Below are 21,165 nucleotides of genomic sequence, written 5' to 3' on the forward strand. Positions count from 1 at the left end.
ACCATTACGGAGCCATTGCACATTAACTTGTTGACAACCTAGGTCCATGGCTTCGTGGGATCTCCGCGCACTCGAACCCTACTATCTGCTTTTACCTGCTGAAATCGGACTCATCTGACCATGCCACGGTTCCAATCGATATAGTCACAGGCACACGAGAGGCGCCGCAGGGGATGTCGTGCTATTAGCGAAGGCACTCGCATCAGTCGTCTGCTGCCATAACCCATTAACGCCAAATTTCGCTGCACTGTCCTAACGGATACGTTCGTCGTAAGTCCCACATTGATTTCTGCGATTATTTCAGGCAGTGGTTCATGCCTGTTAGCGCTGACAACTCTACGCAAACGGTGCTGCTGTCTGTCGTTAAGAGAAGCCGTCGGCTACTGCGTTGTCCATGGTGAGAGGTGATTCCTGAAATGTGGTATTCGCGACACACTCTTAACACTATGAATCTCGGAATATTGAATTTCATAACTATTTCTGAAACGGAATGTCCCATGCGTCTAGCTCCAACTAGCATTCCGCGTTCAAAGTCTGTTAATTCCCGTCGTGCAACCATAATCTCATCGGAAACCTTTTCACATGACTCACATGAGTACAAGTGACAGATCCGTCAATGCAATGTCCTTTTATACCTTGTGGACACGATACTGCCGTCATGTGTGTACGTGCATATCGCTATCCCTTTTGTCACCTTAATATAATCATTCCCTTGATAACTTATCCCTAAGAGGCTAGAGAAGATATTTGAAACACATGGACTGTTATGCATCGAACAGCTGTTTGTATTGCCCTCATCGTTCCAGTAGAGAAATGTTTGTATGCCCTTCGCGATTATTTTCATATCTGGAGCAGTGAAATATGGTTCCATCCACTACGGGGAGACAGACTTACTAAAAACTTATCTTCAAGTAAATTACGGAACTTTGCTTTTGAGGTTCTACGCGAAATTGTGTTCACTGTAGATAGCAGTTCAGGATTCCTTAATAGGCACTCTCCCTAAAACATTATGTACGTATCGTCAATGGAAATGCTGATATTACCTTGTCAGTAACCGTAGCGTCTTTTTGACTGGTAGCAAGGTGGACGAGGTCTGCACAAGGATCCACGCGGATTCCCACGCAATATGGAATCTCTGCTAGAATAAAAATAGATAATGTCTGCAAAAAAAGCTTATGTTGTCGCTTTTCTCTCAGTAAGAGGTTCAAATGGCTCTGAGCACTATGGGACTTAACTTCTGAGGTCATCAGTCCCCTAGAACTTAGAACTACTTAAACCTAACTAACCTAAGGAATCACACACATCCATGCCCGAGGCAGGATTCGAACCTGCGAGCGTAGCGGTCGCGCGGTTCCAGACTGTAGCGCCTAGAACCGCTCGGCCACTCCGGCCGACTCTCAGTAAGAGTTATCTGGTGGACCATAGTAATCAATAATGCCGTTCATGGTTAAATAACACTTTGCATCAGCCTTAAAAATGGAAAAAGGAATGACAAAAAGTTAAGGTTCTGTTAAATAGAACATTTCAAATTATTCGGAGACGTTCGGTGTTGGAAATCTCCTGAGGCGTGGCGCCGCTCACAACAGCAGGCTTCCAAGGCGTGACTGGACGGTGTCCAGTCCATTCGGACGCGGCCTGCCAGGGAGATGAAACGGAACGAGGAAGCGCACCCACTTTCTACGGAACAGCTCTGAACGCAGCCGGCGGTTGCCAAGGCGACGGTTATCGGCCGGCTCTGGGAACAGCTGAGCGCCGACTGCCGGCAGTTTCCTGCCGCCGCGCCGGAAGTGCGAGGCTGCGCGGGGCGCGCCAGCCGCGGGGGGAAAGCGGCGTTTACACCGGCGTGCCGAGGACGATGCGACGCGAGGGTGCCCGAACGGCAGTAGCGCCTTTCGAGTGGTTATCTCAACCTGCCGCGACTTCCGTCATGTAACGACGGCTGGATCCGAGCGAGATTTGCATCCACACAAAGAACGTTTTACATTCCGTGATTTAATCATCGTGCCAAGGAAGTCACTAACGTTTACGAACCTAAATATGAAATATTCGAAGCTTTGAGATGGTAGAGTACGTCATGTAACTCTAGAATACCGTATATACAGGGTGTTCGGAAATTCCCGTTAAAAACTTCCATGACTTGTAGAGAATAATGAAGGTTCCCTTAGTGCTGTATTAAAGTGACCTCTCCCCACACACAAATGCACTCCACTAGTGGAACTCTACGACATCAACTTTTACCCTCAGCTAGAGAATTTGGCCAGAAAGCTTCAAACTGCTCTTATCTCGTCGAGAGAGAGAAAGAACTCACATCCCGATAAGACTGAATCAAAAAACGTTCGGTTGCACATCACCTGCGTTACGTGTGGTTTGCTGCGAAACTGTGCGATGAGAGAGAACCTTTTATCAACGTACACCAAATTTGTTTTTGTACAGCAACTTTAAAACAACGTGTAATTGAAAAATTCGGCGTTCATAGGTAAGATGCCGAGAGAATTACTATTTTGTCTAATTTTAGGATGGGTATTATCCCCAAAACGTGTATACCATCAACTGGAAAAAAGTGTATAATTTTTATATGCGAAATTGCGTGTAAGACTTACTATCCCTCACTGGGTATTTATTTGAAATCCTAAATTTTCTTTTGCCTTTCCTTCAAATGTATTTTACGAAAATATTAAATACAATACATCGAGAGTGATTTCTGTTTATTTGATTTATAAGTAACATTAAAACTGAAAATAAAAAGAAGTCCCTCGTAGGGACTCGATGCCATGACGTTGGATTACTGTTCTATAATCTTTCCGCTTCGCCAACCTCTGCCTCGATATCAAGCTAACATGCGAGGGTTGGAACTTTAATAGTAGCAACTATTTATTTACAGTTCGTGCAAAATAGATACGTGTTTTGAAGTTTTACTGATCTTCAAAGTAATCACCAGAATTGTGTATAACCCGCTGCCAGCTATGTGAAAGTCGTAGGATACTCTTAGCAGTGCCAGTTGTGTTGACAGTTCGAGCGGCGCGGTCTATTGCCTGACGAATTTGTAGCAGTTCAGAAGCGAATGCCGTGAAGTGTTTCCTTCAGTTTAGAAATCGAGTTGAACTTATGAGAGCTTAAGTCATGGGAATGCAGTAGGTGGTATAGCCTGATCAGTCAAACAAATCAGTAACAGCTTGCACTGTACGTGCTTGAGCATTGTCGTGCGAAATGATGGTCAGGTCCTGCAGAAAGTGTCATCACTTCTTTCTCTATGCCGTTCATTTTTGGAACACAACCTACGACCAGCTTAGAGACTATGGACTTATGGCCTCTGTGTCTGTAGTGCAAAAGATATCACTTAAAATACCATGGGCGCAGATTTGTAGTTTAGAACAGAATGCGCCATTAGACACTGGACTCGCATTCGGGAGGACGACGGTTCAATCCCGCGTCCGGCCATCCTGATTTAGGTTTTCCGTGATTTCCCTAAATCGCTCCAGGCAAATGCCAGGATGGTTCCTTTCAAAGGGCACGGCCGACTTCCTTCCCCGTCCTTCCTTAATCCGATGACCTCGCTGTCTGGTCTCCTTCCCCAACAACCAACGAACCAACCAACAGAATGCGCCGTTGCCAAAATTCGCTACATATTTAGGATACTTTTCATAGCAAATCCTAAAATAGCAAGGTAAAATGAGAAGCGTGATTGAGAAAACTTCGAGGGCAATTTCTAATGTAGATTATGCTTGTGTTGCCGAATAGATAAGCGGGTGTCGCACAACAAATCTAAGGTTCTGGAGTCCTCTGTCGGTCCACGATATTTTCTGGCACTTTTAGCGCTTCTTTCACCTCTGGCAATAGTTTTAATTATATGAATGCATGGTGTCAGTTCTTTCAGACATGTCCGGAAGAAAAGACACCACGCATTCATATAACTTGTTCGTGTCGATGGACAACGAATCCTCCACCTCCACTTCAGATGCACAATTTCGTTAGACCTCCTGCAGAAATCTCAAACTAGCGAGCACGGATGACATGGGCAGGGACCGCGAATAGGTGGCAGTGTAGATCGGCTGAGATGCATGCCGAGATAATCCGGGCAATTGCGATAAACAATGTGTCCGGGTGGCGCAGAGCTTAACGCAGCTGCCTAGAAAACAGGAGATCCCGGGTTCGAATCCTGGTCCGGCACACATTTTCACTCATCGCCGCTGATTCCACAGGAGGTCCTGATGCAGCTGATGTCAAAACTTCCTTCGTTTTCCTTTCCTTTCTACTCCCCTCCACCCTCAGTTTCCACAATGTAGAAATTGCCAAGGTTCATCATGGTTAGAACAAAGGCATTTCTTCGTGGGGAAATGGTGCGTACTGAAGTGTCTGTAAGTTAGTAAAATAATTAGACGTAATAGTAGTGAATGATAAGGCGTAGGTACAATAGTACTTCCTATGGCTTTAGGGGGCTACGTTTACGTGATCAGGATTTATATGTCCCTGCTCTGCGTGAAAAGAGCAAACTAATTTACGAACCTGTCACACGAAGAGTAGAAACTGTCCGCATAAAGCTGTCATCATAGCGGACATCCGGAACAGTTATGAAAGCAGTCACGCAGCAAACATTCCTTATGTAAGAAACTCTGGTACCCGGAAACAGCTTAGAGAGATATATTGATGAAGAGTCGCGCCTTTTTATACAACGAAGTGCGGAGCTCTCGTCTTGTTGGAAATGTTGAAACTGGCCTGGCGCTTAGGTTAGCGTAACGCCGACTTCAGTGTGGCAGTTATTCTACGTTATAAAAAATGCCAAATTAACCACCGATCCATCCGCAGGTTTTCAATTTGGACATAAAGATGCAAAACACTGCGCACACTTACGTTGTTTAAATGAGGACTGTGTTCTGACAAAGGTCCTCTAAATCAGCAACAACGAAGAATTTTTAAAAACTATGAAGGGTGAGGTTCGTAGACCTACCCCCAAAAGAGCAAAAGTTGCTGAAATTTCGCACAGTTATGAATATATACTCAGAAAACATTGTTCATGATGGCATGCTCCCATTACAGGTGAAAACTTAAATGGACAAACTGGAACAACAGTCTATTGCAGAAATCTATGGTAGTCTGTGGATAATACTAAGACGTCGTAGTTGCTGCGAAAACACTAAGTTGCGCCACAGCTTCGATCCATTGTTAAACTCTGCAGGGCACCAAATTTAAGTGGATGCGCTGTGTCAGCCCAGAGGAAGGTAGGGCTATACCTCTTCCTTGAATAGTAAATCATGGCCGAATTGAAGCCAATCTTACTGATGATCGCTTTGCGTGCGACCACTGAAAACTAAGCACACAGTTATTGCTAGTTTGTTTCAGCATCTTCGATTATGTTACTAATAGGACATAGAAACACCTAAGAGCCTCCGAAAGTGTCCGTAATAGCCAACAGATTCAGTGTTTCATCTATTTATTTCGATGTCAACTTCATAGATCACGAACATGGTGGTGCCGAAGATGCTACAGTAGTCTGCTTCTACATTGATAGGATTGCGCCTGTGTAACACCCTCAGTACGAACTGATCGAAAAAATGTAGACGCTATTTAAATTCAGATGAGCGTCACACAAATTAAAACTTAGTTTATACAAAGTACTAGTTCTGTTTGTAATACTTTAAAAGTGTCGCACTTGGAGAATTCTGAAACAAGGTTTCCATCATTTTACATTAGAAGAAAAAGGAAAAACGTATTGAAGGAAATATATGGATCAATTAAGGATCCAGCTACTGCGCGATTAAGAGCATTTTTTTTTACAACAAAGCGTACATTCCTAATATAAGTAACTATACATAGTGTCATTAGTTGTCGGACCACAAAATTAAGTGTACTTTGCGTTAAGTATTTGACAGAGGAAGCTAGCAGTAATCAAGTGATGTATCAGGAGTGTTGCTAATGATACAAAGTCTCCAGTGTTAACGATTGCGCATTCCCACTACTTTCAAAGAGAAACATGTTATTTTAATTTAAAAATTATATCCCAGACACAAGCACAAATATACAGAAAATCTTATTTAACTGGAGCAACATTTATTCCCCTATGCAGATTCTACAAGACAGTCACGTTGGCTTAAGTGTCTCATGTACACATCGGCTGTTTCAAGAACGGGAACCATAATAAGCGCCTGTGTGGTGACAGGCTTCAGTCACACAGCTGTCGACAAAACAAGTTTTACCCGACTGAGTGCGCTTCCAGTACATCATTGGATTATACGTTAAAAACCAGTTACTGCGTCACCAGCCGATCACGCAGACTTGTAAAACACGAGAAATAAGATTTCGCATCAATACATTCTCTCTTCGGTGACCAGAGCGCTGCCTCCTCCATTTCTCTCCACCCCGCCTCTCCCTTGCTGTTTTCCGAACAAAAACTCTAAACTAAGTCGTCTTATAACTTGTTACACACGAGTTGGTTCATTTCATATTAAGTAGAGCACTTCACGTCCTTCAGACCCAACACATCTCTGAAACAGAGATTTGAAGCCTTGTAAGTTCCTGTGTATGGTAGAAGGCCCAAGACACCATTCAACTCTACACGGACATTATCTTAAACATTTGGAAAATCACGCAGGATCGATGTTATCATATTAATCACCAATGGACGTGAAACACGCCGTAGTCTACTTACAGTGAGGCCAATAGCCCGGTTACGGGCTTGGGCCTCAGACCACAGTACTTTTCCGCAATATCTCGTTAACGAATGAAGTTAGGTATAAATGGTTTTCCCCATCTTCACTAGCTCAAGAATCCGCGGCCGGCTACAGCAATTAAGAAGTCTTATATCTTGGCTTGAATGAAACTGAGAACAGGAGATACCAGCTTCTCGTGAAATGGAAGCCGCATCGAACAGCCAGTATCCCACTAACAATTCCTTTTAAAGTCTTGGCGGTGTTACCTACTGAACTACCATGTGCCGGACCGGGCGTCAATGGCAATTTGAAGCGGGAGTGCGCGGTGGTTGAGAGGTGAATGCCTTGCCAGGCAAGTCCATACAAAACAATTGCATCTACATTTTTTTTACGGTTATAAGAGGGTCCCTACACGACCGTACAAAAGCAAAAACTTCTGTTTACGAGGGACGTTCAATAAAGCCTGGCGCTAATGCTCATACAACAGATTATTGTAAAAATGACTGATTCACAGTTTTGCCCCTCTCAAAATACTCCTCCTCTCCCTCAATGCAATGCACGTGTCTCTGCTGCTTTGCATTCCTGGAAGACGTGTAGGAAGCCATTCCTTCACATCCTCTTCAGGGTCGCTACTAATTCTTTCACCACCTTTAAGAAAAAAGTCACACGTAGCCAGGGTGGGACTATAAGGTGGGTGGGGTACAGCAGAGATACGTTTTTGTACCAGAAACTCGATAACAGCATTAGCAATATGTGGCCTGGGATTATCGTCCAATGAGGTTCCTTCGTTTTTTGGGAGTGTGATACTTTACAAATTGCTCTAGGACTTTCTTACAGTAACCTGCTGTGACGTTAGTGTGTATTAGAACTCTGCGTGTGTACACTAGATCCTGTTAATAAAAAAAAAAAAAAAAGGAAAAATGTTGACCATAGCTTTACTGACTGACTTCTGCAATCGAGCTTTTGTGTTGGTGATTGACCATTTTGCACACATCCTGTGCTGCTCCGCTTCATCTCTGGGTCATAACAGTGCACTCATGTATCATCAGCAGTGATGACATTTTGCCACCAAGCATCGCCCTCGTCCCCAAAACATCGTTTCCAGTAGCGACACACATCGACGCGAGCCTGGATTTGCTGTGGAGTATACACACAATGGAGGCAATTAGCTCTGATCTGTGTGCTCTACAGAAGCTGTTCCACAGCATGAATACTCTGTTTGTTGCTCAAGGTGTATCTGCAAAGCTTGCTTCGGTATGCACAGTCCACAAGCCCTGATACGTGCTGAATAATTTCTGCTCTGCCAGAACTCATGTAGTCTCATACACAAAACTGTTCATTAAAAGGCCGAGAAGAGTTAACCTTGTTGCCTGCAGAGTTGGACCACCTTGATCTATCCACCTTTCACCATATCTTAGGTTGAAATGTTCGTGCACACCATTTGCAAAAGGCGCGTGCGCACCACCATGTTCAGAACCACATTTGTTGACAGAGTGACAGTGGTAAATCTTCCAATAACTTCGTCAATTTCTCTTGCTGTCTTCTCAGTTTGTGTGAGTACTGCGAAGTGGGGGATCTGAAAGTAATCTGATCTTCAAACTTATTTTACACACAAATTGTATCTTTATGGACATGGTTTTCTTATCAAAACATATCCATTAATTCCCCTCTACAATTTCCAGAAGCTTTAAATAGTGATGGTGAAACATCCTCTACATATGATAACATGTTCTAAATGTTTTTTGGATTGTGTAACTCCAGCCCTCATCATTAGTTGGCTGGGTGAATTCAACCTGTGGCCTCCTCGAGTCTAGGAAGTAGCAGGCAAATGTGTGTGGTTATCTGGACATGTCATTTAATGTTTTAATATATTCTTCTTTTGCTTATGCCTTTGTCCAGCATTTTCTGTGGGTCAGCATGGCTATAGTCGGATTAGGAATGGTTAATTTAAGGGGTGCCCAGATGCCCTTCCTGTTGCCACCCTGTTGGATGAGATGATTACAGTGAAGACAACACAGCACCCAGTCCCTGAGTGGAGAAAATCTCCGACCCAGCCGGGAATCAAACCTGGACCCCATTGCATGGCATTCCATCATGCTGACCACTCAGCTATCGAGGCACACTTGTAATGTTTAATATAACAAGAATAATTTGTTTACATCAACAGACAGAACATCACTTTAACATAACATCTAAGAAATTGCGAATCAGAGAAATACATTTGAAAGTGTACATCTGAAAGATTGTGCTGTGCAGTTATGAATTATATTAGCACAGGAAAAAGCTGTCAGCTTTGACAATGCCATAATTTACACAGTGTGAAAACCAAGTGTGCAGCCATCATTAAAACAACACAGGGAAAGTGGACACAGGTCTGCAAATTATGGCTGTGAGATTGTAAACAAGGGGACTATTGTTTTTTGTTTTCAGGAAAGTAGCTTTTTTTAAAAAAAAATTGAAGGGTCTTTCCCTTCCTGGCTTCAGCGCCATCGCCCTCTCTTGAATCCATGCCATGTTACAAGGCCCTGCACATCATTTACATGTAGGGTAGATAGCACATTGGGTCACAGCAGGAGTTATGCAGGGCATCATGGCCGTCACACTTCTCAGTTTGCCTGTATTGCTACGTGATTTCCTTCCACCTTTCAAGCAGGTAGACACCCTCTTCTCCAATGTGTAATATGTTATATTTGAGCCAGATCTTGTTGGTGGAGGGGGCACTAGACAGTTTGATCACAATGCCCAATATAAGAAAACAGAGACTGAGTTTGTGGAGAGCAGTCAGCAGCGAGATAAATGGCTGCCAAACTTGAGTAAGCAATGCTCTTCTGTTCGCAGGCACCAGTAAGATGAACGGAGCAGCTGTGCCAGTGACACTGAAGAACCGGCCACGAATTCCGACGCCAGATGTGACAAAGGAGGTGGTGGACCGTGAGCACCGGCTGGCCAGCCTCGGAGGCAGTGGCACTGGAGGCAGCGGGGGTGGCGGAGGCCCGGGTCAGGCACTGCACTCTGGCTACCAGTCAGAGCTGCCCGTGCTCCAGGTATACATTGGCATTCTTGTACCCTAAAAGGTTGCTTCTCTCTGCTGCTGGGGCGGTAGCCCTGCACGATGTTTTTCCTTCTTCTTTCTTGAACCTCTCTGCTTATGCAGGTAACACAAAGCCTCTTCCGATCTTCTCTTTTCTCCCACAGATAATCGTTCATCATTTCTTTCTGTTGTAGTCCTCTTCAATCCACATCACCCTTCGTCTGGTCTTTCCATTTTCTTCATGGTCTTTCAGTTAGTTTTCTTCCAGATTCTGTCCATTCTAGACATCTTCCTGGTAGTGTTTCTTTCCTAATTTCAACCTGTTTTTCTCCTTAGTTTCTTTTAGGGAACTAACCTGAAGTGTTTTTCGTATTGTTTCATTTCTTATCCAGTCCATTCTTGTCCTTAGTAGAAAGCACATCTCTCACATTCTACTTGGATCTTTCTTTATCCAGATTGAATTTTATGATCCTTAAGTTAAAACTGGTAGATAATGTGATTAATGCTTCATGATCTTTGCTTTGGCAGGTATGTTCCAACTCATGATTAGGATGTCTGATACAAAATAATAATATTCTGAGCAATTTTCTGTCCTCTGAAATTTCTTCCTCAGTGTATCTTTTTGTGGTTAACATACTTCCAAGATATTTGAAAGCATCTCCTTCTTTAATATTTTTTTTTCTATTACAACTTACTTCCTTCATTTTTTCCATTTTCCTTCCTGATTTTCACTACCTCACTTTTTGCGATGTTTATTTCAGTGCCTGATTCATAAATTACTTTCTGCCAGGTATTTAGCCATTCTTCAAATTTCTGAGCGTTGTCTTCTCATCTCATCATTACATTATCTGCATAAGCTATGATTTTCATCCCCTTGGTGGACTTTCCTTGTCATGTTCTCCTTGATTATACTGAAGAGTGCTGGGTGGCACCACACTTCACTGTCAAACCCTTCTATTTGTTCTAAAACATTTTGTATTTTTGCCATCTATGAGAAATTGCATGTGAGGCAGTGACCTTCTAGTGCAGAACTAAATATTTATGCAAAGATCTACAAAAGGCCCTCCGGCCACTGTGGTCGAGCGGTTCTAGGTGCTTCAGTCCGGAACCGCACTGCTGCTATGGTCGCAGGTTCGAATCCTGCCTCGGGCATGGATGTGTGTGATGTCCTTAGGTTAGTTAGGTTTAAGTAGTTCTAAGCCTAGGGGACTGATGTCGTCAGATGTTAAGTCCCATAGTGCCCAGAGCCATTTGAATTTGAAGTATTAATCGCCTTCCTTCGTATGTTGATACGTGTTTGATTTCGTACCACTTCTTAGAATTATGAAAGGCCCAGTAAGCCAGTGGCAGCATCACCATTGCTTTGAACAAAGAAATGAGACCTAAACGTACTTATTTCTGGGTCTGATATACAGTTTTCATAGATACAATGAAATATTGTTTGGTTAAATTGCTAGCTGTTGTGCAAAAAACCTAAGTCAGTGCTCAGATTGATATACATGATAGTTTTGCCTGTGTAACATGTGTTTCATTCAGATGGATAAATTGGAATATTTTATGATCATATAATTATTTCCCCAGACAGTTAACATCTGACAGAAATGGACACAAAAAATTCATGTAGATTTAAGAATTGGTTCCTTTGTCTTGAGAAAGGTACAAAGGTGTAACTGGATTCAAACATGATGTACTTTTCTTAAGGATGTTCCACATTCCTAAATTGACATTTCAGATAAAAGATTAAGAAATTGGACAATTTGGTATTGCTTAATCAACCACTGAATGTGTGTGAAATAGTTGATACGGTGTGCTTATAGGAGAAAGAGTGGTTCATTGTGCATGAAGAATTAACAATCAGAAAGCTTGGTGAAAGGTGAGTGGTGAATTTTTAGAATGTTCTACAAAGACAAATGCTAAAACATATTTCCTTCCAATGTCAGAGCCACATTAAAAGGAAGCAAACTCATTTCATGTGCTCATGTGTTATTAGGCATGAGGTGTGGGAGCACCACTTCATGACAGAAATAAAACAGCCATCCAAGCAGTGGGCAGATAACAGCTGTCCTGCACAGAAGAAAGCCAAAGTCAATTTCTTCTATCAGTGTCTTCCGGATACAGGAGATATTATTCTTATTAGTTGCTTTGCAAAGGATAGAACTTCTACGTGATATGCAATGTGCAAGTCTCCTGTTCTAACTGGATGAAAATAAAGGAACCATATATACAATATCTGGATTGGGAAGAAAAAAAAAAGACAACAAAGTTGAAACAGAGACACTTGGAGTGCAGATCACTGAAATATCCTCTATTCATCAGATTCTTCACCTTCTGACTTGCATCCATTCCCACATGCTATAAAATTATGGAATACTGCATCACAGTCAGACAGTACAGGGTTTACTGCAAAATCAGCAACAGGACTGGATCACATGCGAAGTAATGGAAAAATGTTCTCTTAACAAATGAAATCCTCTTCAGCTTCCTGAATGACCTTTCAGGCAATAGCTTTCGTTTCTGGGAGTGCCATGTAGACATAGAGTATACACCACCATTTCGATACACTCAACTTGGCCTCTAAAACAATTAAGAAAACCAGCACCAATGTATGCGAAGAAGTTGTGCAAGGGATCACCTGGAATAGAACCTGGACCAAAGGTGTCAAGTTCTTTTCCCTGGAAGGTGGGGATTTGTCCAATAGCTGATCTTCATGGAAGAGTATGGAGATGATCAGGCATGCAATTACAGGCATTTGTCAGGAAGATGTGTCAGTCAAGTTTCAGGTTGATATTATGTACACACATCACACATTTCTCATGGCTATCGAGGTTAATTTGAGGGCTGTGCAGCATCAGTCCAGAATCCTCTTAACTTATTGTCTGATCGTACTTCAGCATTTCAAAAATAGGTTCATTTTTTGAGATAATGCAAGAACATACTGTGCCACATCATGAACACCATCCTCCAAGAGGCAAGACTACCTGCAGTATCTGCTGACATGAATTCAGCTGAATCTGCTTGGAAGCAGTTGAAAGTTGTAGGGCATCATTGTGTGAATCTGAATCCTTCTTGCACAATATATGAACTCGGGAGAACTGCAACCGAAGAGTGGGGCAACCACCTTTTGCTCAAGAACGATGCAAGTGTTTTGCAACACATATGGTCAAACCACATGGTACTGAATGTTGCCCAGGAGCAGAGTTTCACTGCAAAGATGTTAACTTTCAAACATACTGCCATTATTTTTGGCATTGTTTTTCGTTTCACAACTAGCTGTACCAGGCTAGGCTTTGCTGTGGCCCAGTCTGCTTAAATGGAAAAGGAAGAAAAAAGAAAGCACACATTTCTAATGTGTATGGCAATTGGAATTCGAGTGTAGGAAGAGGGAGAGAAGGAAATGTAGTAGGTGAATATGGATTGGGGCTAAGAAATGAAAGAGGAAGCCGCCTGGTAGAATTTTGCACAGAGCACAACTTAATCATAGCTAACACTTGGTTTAAGAATCATGATAGAAGGTTGTATACATGGAAGAACCCTGGAGATACTAAAAGGTATCAGTTAGATTATATAATGGTAAGACAGAGATTTAGGAACCAGGTTTTAAATTGTAAGACATTTCCAGGGGCAGATGTGGACTCTGACCACAATCTATTGGTTATAACCTGTAGATTAAAACTGAAGAAACTGCAAAAAGGTGGGAATTTAAGGAGATGGGACCTGGATAAACTGAAAGAACCAGAGGTTGTACAGAGTTTCAGGGAGAGCATAAGGGAACAATTGACAAGAATGGGGGAAAGAAGTACAGTAGAAGAGGAATGGGTAGCTTTGAGGGATGAAGTAGTGAAGGCAGCAGACGATCAAGTAGGTAAAAAGACGAGGGCGAGTAGAAATCCTTGGGTAACAGAAGAAATATTGAATTTAATTGATGAAAGGAGAAAATATAAAAATGCAGTAAATGAAGCAGGCAAAAAGGAATACAAACGTCTCAAAAATGAGATCGACAGGAAGTGCAAAATGGCTAAGCAGGCATGGCTAGAGGACAAATGTAAGGATGTAGAGGCTTATCTCACTAGGGGTAAGATAGATACTGCCTACAGGAAAATTAAAGAGACCTTTGGAGATAAGAGAACCACTTGTATGAACATCAAGAGCTCAGATGGAAACCCAGTTCTAAGCAAAGAAGGGAAAGCAGAAAGGTGGAAGGAGTATATAGAGGGTCTATACAAGGGCGATGTACTTGAGGACAATATTATGGAAATGGAAGAGGATGTAGATGAAGATGAAATGGGAGATACGATACTGTGTGAAGAGTTTGACAGAGCACTGAAAGACCCGAGTTGAAACAAGGCCCCCGGAGTAGACAACATTCCATTGGAACTACTGACGGCCTTGGGAGAGCCAGTCCTGACAAAACTCTATGATCTGGTGAGCAAGATGTATGAGACAGGTGAAATACCCTCAGACTTCAAGAAGAATATAATAATTCCAATCCCAAAGAAAGCAGGTGTTGACAGATGTGAAAATTACCGAACTATCAGTTTAATAAGCCACAGCTGCAAAATACTAACACGAATTCTTTACAGACGAATGGAAAAACTAGTAGAAGCCGACCTCGGGGAAGATCAGTTTGGATTCCGTAGAAATACTGGAACACGTGAGGCAATACTGACCTTACGACTTATCTTAGAAGAAAGATTAAGGAAAGGCAAACCTACGTTTCTAGCATTTGTAGACTTAGAGAAAGCTTTTGACAATGTTGACTGGAATACTCTCTTTCAAATTCTAAAGTTGGCAGGGGTAAAATACAGGGAGCGAAAGGCTATTTACAATTTGTACAGAAGCCAGAAGGCAGTTATAAGAGTCGAGGGACATGAAAGGGAAGCAGCGGTTGGGAAGGGAGTAAGACAGGGTTGTAGCCTCTCCCCGATGTTATTCAATCTGTATATTGAGCAAGCAGTAAAGGAAACAAAAGAAAAATTTGGAGTAGGTATTAAAATCCATGGAGAAGAAATAAAAACTTTGAGGTTCGCCGATGACATTGTAATTCTGTCAGAGACAGCAAAGGACTTGGAAGAGCAGTTGAACGGAATGGATGGTATCTTGAAGGGAGGATATAAGATGAACATCAACAAAAGCAAAATGAGGATAATGGAATGTAGTCGAATTAAGTCGGGTGATGCTGAGGGAATTAGATTAGGAAATGAGACACTTAAAGTAGTGAAGGAGTTTTGCTATTTGGGGAGCAAAATAACTGATGATGGTCGAAGTAGAGAGGATGTAAAAACTAGACTGGCAATGGCAAGGAAGGCGTTTCTGAAGAAGAAAAATTTGTTAACATCGAGTATAGATTTAAGTGTCGGGAAGTCATTTCTGAGGGTATTTGTATGGAGTGTGGCCATGTATGGAAGTGAAACATGGATGGTAAATAGTTTGGACAAGAAGAGAATAGAAGCTTTCGAAATGTGGTGCTACAGAAGAATGCTGAAGATTAGATGGGTAGATCACATAACTAATGAGGAAGTATTGAATAGGATTGGGGAGAAGAGAAGTTTGTGGCACAACTTGACCAGAAGAAGGGACATGTTCTGAGGCATCAAGGGATCACCAATTTGGTATTGGAGGGCAGCGTGGAGGGTAAAAATCGTAGGGGGAGACCAAGAGATGAATACAGTAAGCAGATTCAGAAGGATGTAGGTTGCAGTAGGTACTGGGAGATGAAGAGGCTTGCACAGGATAGGGTGGCGTGGAGAGCTGCATCAAACCAGTCTCAGGACTGAAGACCACAACAACAATGGCAATTGGATACACATCCTAATCTCCTTCTCTCTATCCATCTTCCATCTCCCTTTATTTGCCCATTTCCTTGTCCTCCCTCCCCCCCTCTATCTCTTTGTGTGTGTGTGTGTGTGTGTGTGTGTGTGTGTGTCCATCACCCCCTCCCCATCTCTCTGTCCATCTCCTCTTTACCCCTCTCTTAGTTCATTACTGCATCTCACTTTTCTTTGTCCATCTTGTCTCCCCTCCCCATGGTCTCCTGCCTCCTCTCTCTGTCCATCTCCTCCTTCCCTTTTCTATGTCCATTTCTGTTCACCCCTCTGTCCATCTCCACTTCCCCCCTCTCTCTGACCCTCAGCCTCATTTATTGTTGTTGCAAATTCACATTCTGTAGTAGTATTCTAATCATAAACCAATATGCCATAAATATTTTCCTGTTTTCTAAAAATGTTTCACTATGTGTCTGAAGGTTTATTAAATTTAACATCTAAAAATCTGAAATAAATCAGAAAGGAAAATTTTGAGATTTAAGAGAACTTTTGGAGTTTTGAGACTTTGAAGAAATGAACATCTATGTTTATACGTACTCGTGTACAGAAAATGTAGATTTTTTTTTAATTGCAATTCTCTGATAGTTTTTTTACCAATTGCTTTTAAATCCCTCCTCCTCTTGAATAAGTGTATGCATGTTGCAGATATGTATGTAATGCAAAACAGTTTTGAGCAGTTCATGCATGCACAGCCTGTAAAGTGACTCATTTTACAGCATTTTTGTGTAAAATTTCCAGCTCTAGCATTCTTTTCTAGCTTCTGCTTAAGTTTCAGACATAGTTGTGGAAGTGCTATTGTTAATGTTAGCTATGGCTCTTTCTGTAGGTGGTACTGTCACCTATCAAGGAGCTGGGGGGAGAGGGTGGGGTGGTGGGCACACCTAGTTCAGTGCCACCATCAGCACTGCCCTCATCTGTAACAGCGAGCGGAGCTGGGGGTTCATCTACATCCACAGCAGCGCTGGCGCAGGCTGTGCTCTCCCCTGCACTCACATCGGCTGGACTCAGCCCTGTGCCTGTCCCGGTATCTGTACCAGTTGCTGCAGCTGCGGCTGCTGCTGTCAACGGGCGCAAGGTCAGTCTGACTTTTATGTTAGCTCATTGTCTTTGATATTCCAGTGTCACTTGTGCAGAATGATTGTCATTAGTTGAAAAGCCGCCTCATGGTATGAACCAGTAGTGGCACAACATTCATACTAAAATTATAATAAAGAAGGGATTTGATTAAGGAAATTTGCCCTTGTTCCTTGTGATATAGTTTTGAAGACTGTGTCCTGTCAGCAGACACAGAAACTGGTTTCCTTCATTTGAAGACGAAGACTAAAGCATTAATGCTGCAAGAAAAATTTCAGAATTTCTCAGCTAAAGCCATATTTGAGCTCTGTTGTAAGTGGCCTACATCTGCCTCCACATACGTCTGCCCCCACAGCTTAATGACATCTGCTACATGTACATAGTCTTTGCTCAAAATATCTCTGAGGATAAACTAAAAGGTCTTCTAGCTGCAATACTCTTGTTCACAGAGATAGCGGTTTGTTGTTTGACTGCATATAACCTTCTGCAGTGAATGTTGTCAATTTAGACTACTGTTACAGAACAACATGTTTAGACACTATGATGGTGAACAATATTTCCGCAGTGCCTGATCCAGTACTACATCAGATGATCACCTGGCTGGGTACTCAAAGGTGCCGCGGGGTGCTGTAAAAAGTTGCTATGACCCTTTATTCTACATCTAAATCTATACTCTGAAAGCCACACTACAGTGTGTGGGTGTAGATTCTTCTGGTACCACTATAATTTTTCCCTCCACTACTCCATTCATGTATGGTACATAGAAAAAATGACTGTCTAGACACTTCTCTCTGATTTTCTTGTCATAGCAATTTTGCAATACTTCGTGTTTGGATGCAGTGTGTTGCCTCTTCAAATATTGTTTTCTCTCCATCACTACCAGTTGTGTGTTGGCAAAATTATTATCATTTTTGATTTCCATCTAGCTGTTGTAATTTTCATAAACAATAGGTTACATAGAATTGCCTGCCTTGTTAAAAAAAAAAAAAAAAAATCTTTACATGTGTCCTCAGTACTACGTCCTCCAGTGTAGATAACAGGAAAGATCTTCAAAAAATGAGAAGAGAGCGTCTGTACAATGTATTTTAATAAATAATAACTCCTTTTTTTTCATTTTAGGTGTTGACTACAATGACAATAACACCAGTGACGATGAGTGGAGCACCACCTTCACCAGCACTGGCATTACAACCCATTACACTGACAGATGTAACATCAGGGTCAGAGGATGACAGTGGGGTTGCTAGTGATCGCAGCAGGAAAACAAGTGTTGCTTCTCAATCACAGACTAAGCGTGGTGAAGTGTATGTTTAGCAGCTGATGTCGCCACCTATCCATCACTCGGCTTCCTCCACACTTGAGCAGAGGAAGACACGATTTGTGACAAAGCAGTAACACTGCTAAGTGATGCATGTGCTTCCATTCTATTTTTTCAAAGACTGAAGTTATGTGGTTGCACAAGATTAATTATGTATAATATTGACAGTCAGGAGAAACCAACGAATGTGTTTGTGAGTGAGTTGTCAATTTTGTTCAGCTTCTATGAAATGGACTAAAATGTATTGGGAGTAGTATCTCCTGAGGACACAATGAACATTAGTATTTTTGACACTGTGCCTTTTGTAGTTTTATGTATATTTACAGTTGTTTTATGGCAAAGATACGAATTGTACTTAGAGGTTTAGACTGGGAAAATCTGCAGGTGAACATATCATAAAGTCTAGCATTGATTACACATACTTGTTGATATCCAAAGTTAGAATAAAGCTAGTATTGTTTTTGTTTTTGGATACAAACACAATGGTACACATACATTGTGGAAGATCTGTGATAATGCAGTAACAAATAGTCTTCAGTAAGTGCCTGTAAGTGTAAAAAGAGTGTTTGTAGTAATTGTTTGAATTTGTGACAATATTGTATATTTATCTGATTTTTTTGTTTCCAGAGCAGGTACATTCAGTGTTGCCAAGTGTTAAAATAAAACTACGTAATGTATAGACCTATTTATCAGCTAAATGCAGTACAATGGTTAAAAGATTGCAGACACATAGGACACAGATCTAACATCATGCAGTCAGTCACAGGACTAAAGTGGTATCTGTCATGCAGCCACTGACATTTGGAACAGTATAATTCCAGCTTGTGTTACTGTAATTGGAGGTGAGACTCAAAAGAAGCTGCAACAGCACAAAATAGGTCATGGCTTTGAATGGCAAGAAACATTATGTGATGATATGCTGGTTTCAGCTTATTGATAACCTTCTATTTCCTCACATAAGTGCAGAACAAGACTTTCCTATTCATGCCTATAAAACTACAGCCACTAAAAATATCAGTATGGTAACAAAACCTACTGAAGCAGCAAATGTAATGGAATTTTGTGAAGGAGTGTTAGAATATTTTGTGATGAGTATTACTGAGAGGTAATGTAATGATGGTTGTCTGTGGCAAGCAATGTTCTTGTTTGATTTTATCTGGATGCACAGAAACCCAAAAAACAGTACAATACAGTAAAATTTTTATGGTGATTTTCAAATGTTTTCTAATGAAGCTGTATTGTCTAGCAGAAATGGGGAAACTACTGTAATGTCTTGATGTTTTTCATATCCCTTGGGTCCAGTTCTTGCTCAAATGGAAAATTTTAATGACAAAATATGTGAGTAATTGGCTTTATTGAAAGGATGCTCTGCATGCATGACCATGCAAAGCATTTACAACAGATGCTATAATCCCATCAGGACCAGAAATAAAATTTTTATAAATTGTATTTTTCTCTAAAATATGTAATTTGAAATAAAAGTGAATTTGGGGAAGTATTTTATGCTTTCTGTAATTTTACTGATCCATTAAATGATTTGAGATATTTTCAAAGGAAAATGGTGTTGTTGTATCAAACTTCCTGCACAAGTACTAGAATGAATTTAAAGTATGAGGCTAGAGATATTGCCTTCAAAAGAAATCTGAGTACCGTAACAATTTTCTATAAAAGTAAATGATACTCACTCTGCACTCCTCTCAGTGCATACAGTTCCACTCACACTGGCAAAGTGAATATGCCATTTATCAAAAATACTCTGTATGTTGCTGTGTTAATTATTGTTAAGTTGTGCTACTAATTATTTTTCTTTCAGCTCAACTTTAGCTATCTGTGTGAGGAAAATTTACTAAGAAAAGTATGAAAGTGCAAGAAGACAGAATGGCTGGTCATTATGTACCTTCTTCTGTCAATGCAGGATTGGCCCTTTATGTCCTGTTCTGCCACACCATCTCTTCCATGTCCTTCCTATACTCCTCCTTCCAATGGAATTGTATTCCATTGCTTATCAAGAAATTCCCTGAGATGACATACACTATATGTGCTTTTCCAGTCCTGCTTTTGTAGACTGATTTCTCAGTCAATGGCCGTACCCCCAGTTCTTTCCTTATTTCTTCATTTCTTATTTTGTCTTCTCATGTGCACTCTTTCACAAATCTACGGAACTTCATTTTTGCTTTTTCAAATTGTCTTATATCTGTTGATCTTAATATCCAGCTTTCTGCCCCTAATAATACTTTGTGTAGTGTCATTACTTTAAACAACTTAATTTGGGTTTCTCTTCTTGTTTCACCCTTTAATGTTCTTATCATGCCATATACCTGTTGCAGCACTAATATTCTTGTTTATGTCCTCCTCTTCTTCAGAAGTTGTAACATTCTAGATGTTGGAAATGGGGCACCTTTTATATTATTATGTTATTAATGATTGCTTTAATGCTCACAGGGTATTTTCCTAAAAAGGCCATTGTTTTTTGTTGTTGACATCTTCACATTATAATTTTAGGTCATGTTGTTTAATTTATGTTTTACAATATCATTTACAATATTGTGGACTAAAAACTCACATTTTCATGAGATTCCATTAAATAAATATTATTATCCCTGCTAAAGGACAGATAATGACTGAGCAGTACTTATCATCAGGAGGTAAAATTCTGAGCACAGTCTTGGAGGAGGTTAGAATGGAAGGGAAGGGCATTTGGATTTCATGTTGAAGAGGGCCCTTCCACTGTGGCACAAGGGTGAATGGATCTTGGCTGACCTGACTCTTATTTCTAACCTTCTGCAACCTAACCCTCTTTCCTCCCTAAGGAAGGTATTAAAAACTTTAAAAGCTGGAAGAGAAATTTCTCCTTTTATATGTGTCTATCCACATTATTTAGAATTTTTTTCCAGTAGGTAGTATTGGTCAGCCATTTTCTGTCCTTCAGGAAGGAGATTAATATTTATGTAATGAAATCTCATGGAAGAGTATGGATGTTTAGTCCACCATATTCTGACACAATGAGTGAGTGAATCACACATATTGTAATGCTATGATTAAACAGCCATACTTTATTTTTCACGCAAAATAAGTTTTCTTGTTTTTCTGTAGATAGCTGATAGAGATAATCCTACAGCGCATTCGTACAGAAGTAGAAAGAATCTGCTTAATCAACTCATGTTATGTCTTTTAAAGAAGATCCTGTTTTCAGCTTGTATAAAATTGGCAATCTTAATTATTGTAGATCTAAAACAAAAAAAGAAAATATTAGTTGTAGGGAATATTATTCAGAAA

At 41.0% G+C, this 21,165-nt stretch overlaps 1 protein-coding gene across 1 annotated transcript in view; it reads left to right on the forward strand.

Annotated features, from left to right (window-relative positions):
* Positions 1-19,387, forward strand: part of LOC126187777 (bestrophin-4) — a 554,440-nt gene extending 535,053 nt beyond the window's left edge. The window contains exons 10-12 of the mRNA XM_049929045.1: positions 9,483-9,688; positions 16,324-16,572; positions 17,691-19,387. Coding sequence (XP_049785002.1) covers positions 9,483-9,688; positions 16,324-16,572; positions 17,691-17,885 — 650 coding nt within the window. The 3' untranslated portion in view covers positions 17,886-19,387. The remainder of the gene's footprint in view (positions 1-9,482; positions 9,689-16,323; positions 16,573-17,690) is intronic.
* The last annotated feature ends 1,778 nt before the right edge of the window (positions 19,388-21,165 follow it).

The sequence above is a fragment of the Schistocerca cancellata genome, chromosome 5 (genome assembly GCF_023864275.1).
Source record: "Schistocerca cancellata isolate TAMUIC-IGC-003103 chromosome 5, iqSchCanc2.1, whole genome shotgun sequence".
NCBI lineage: Eukaryota > Metazoa > Arthropoda > Insecta > Orthoptera > Acrididae > Schistocerca > Schistocerca cancellata.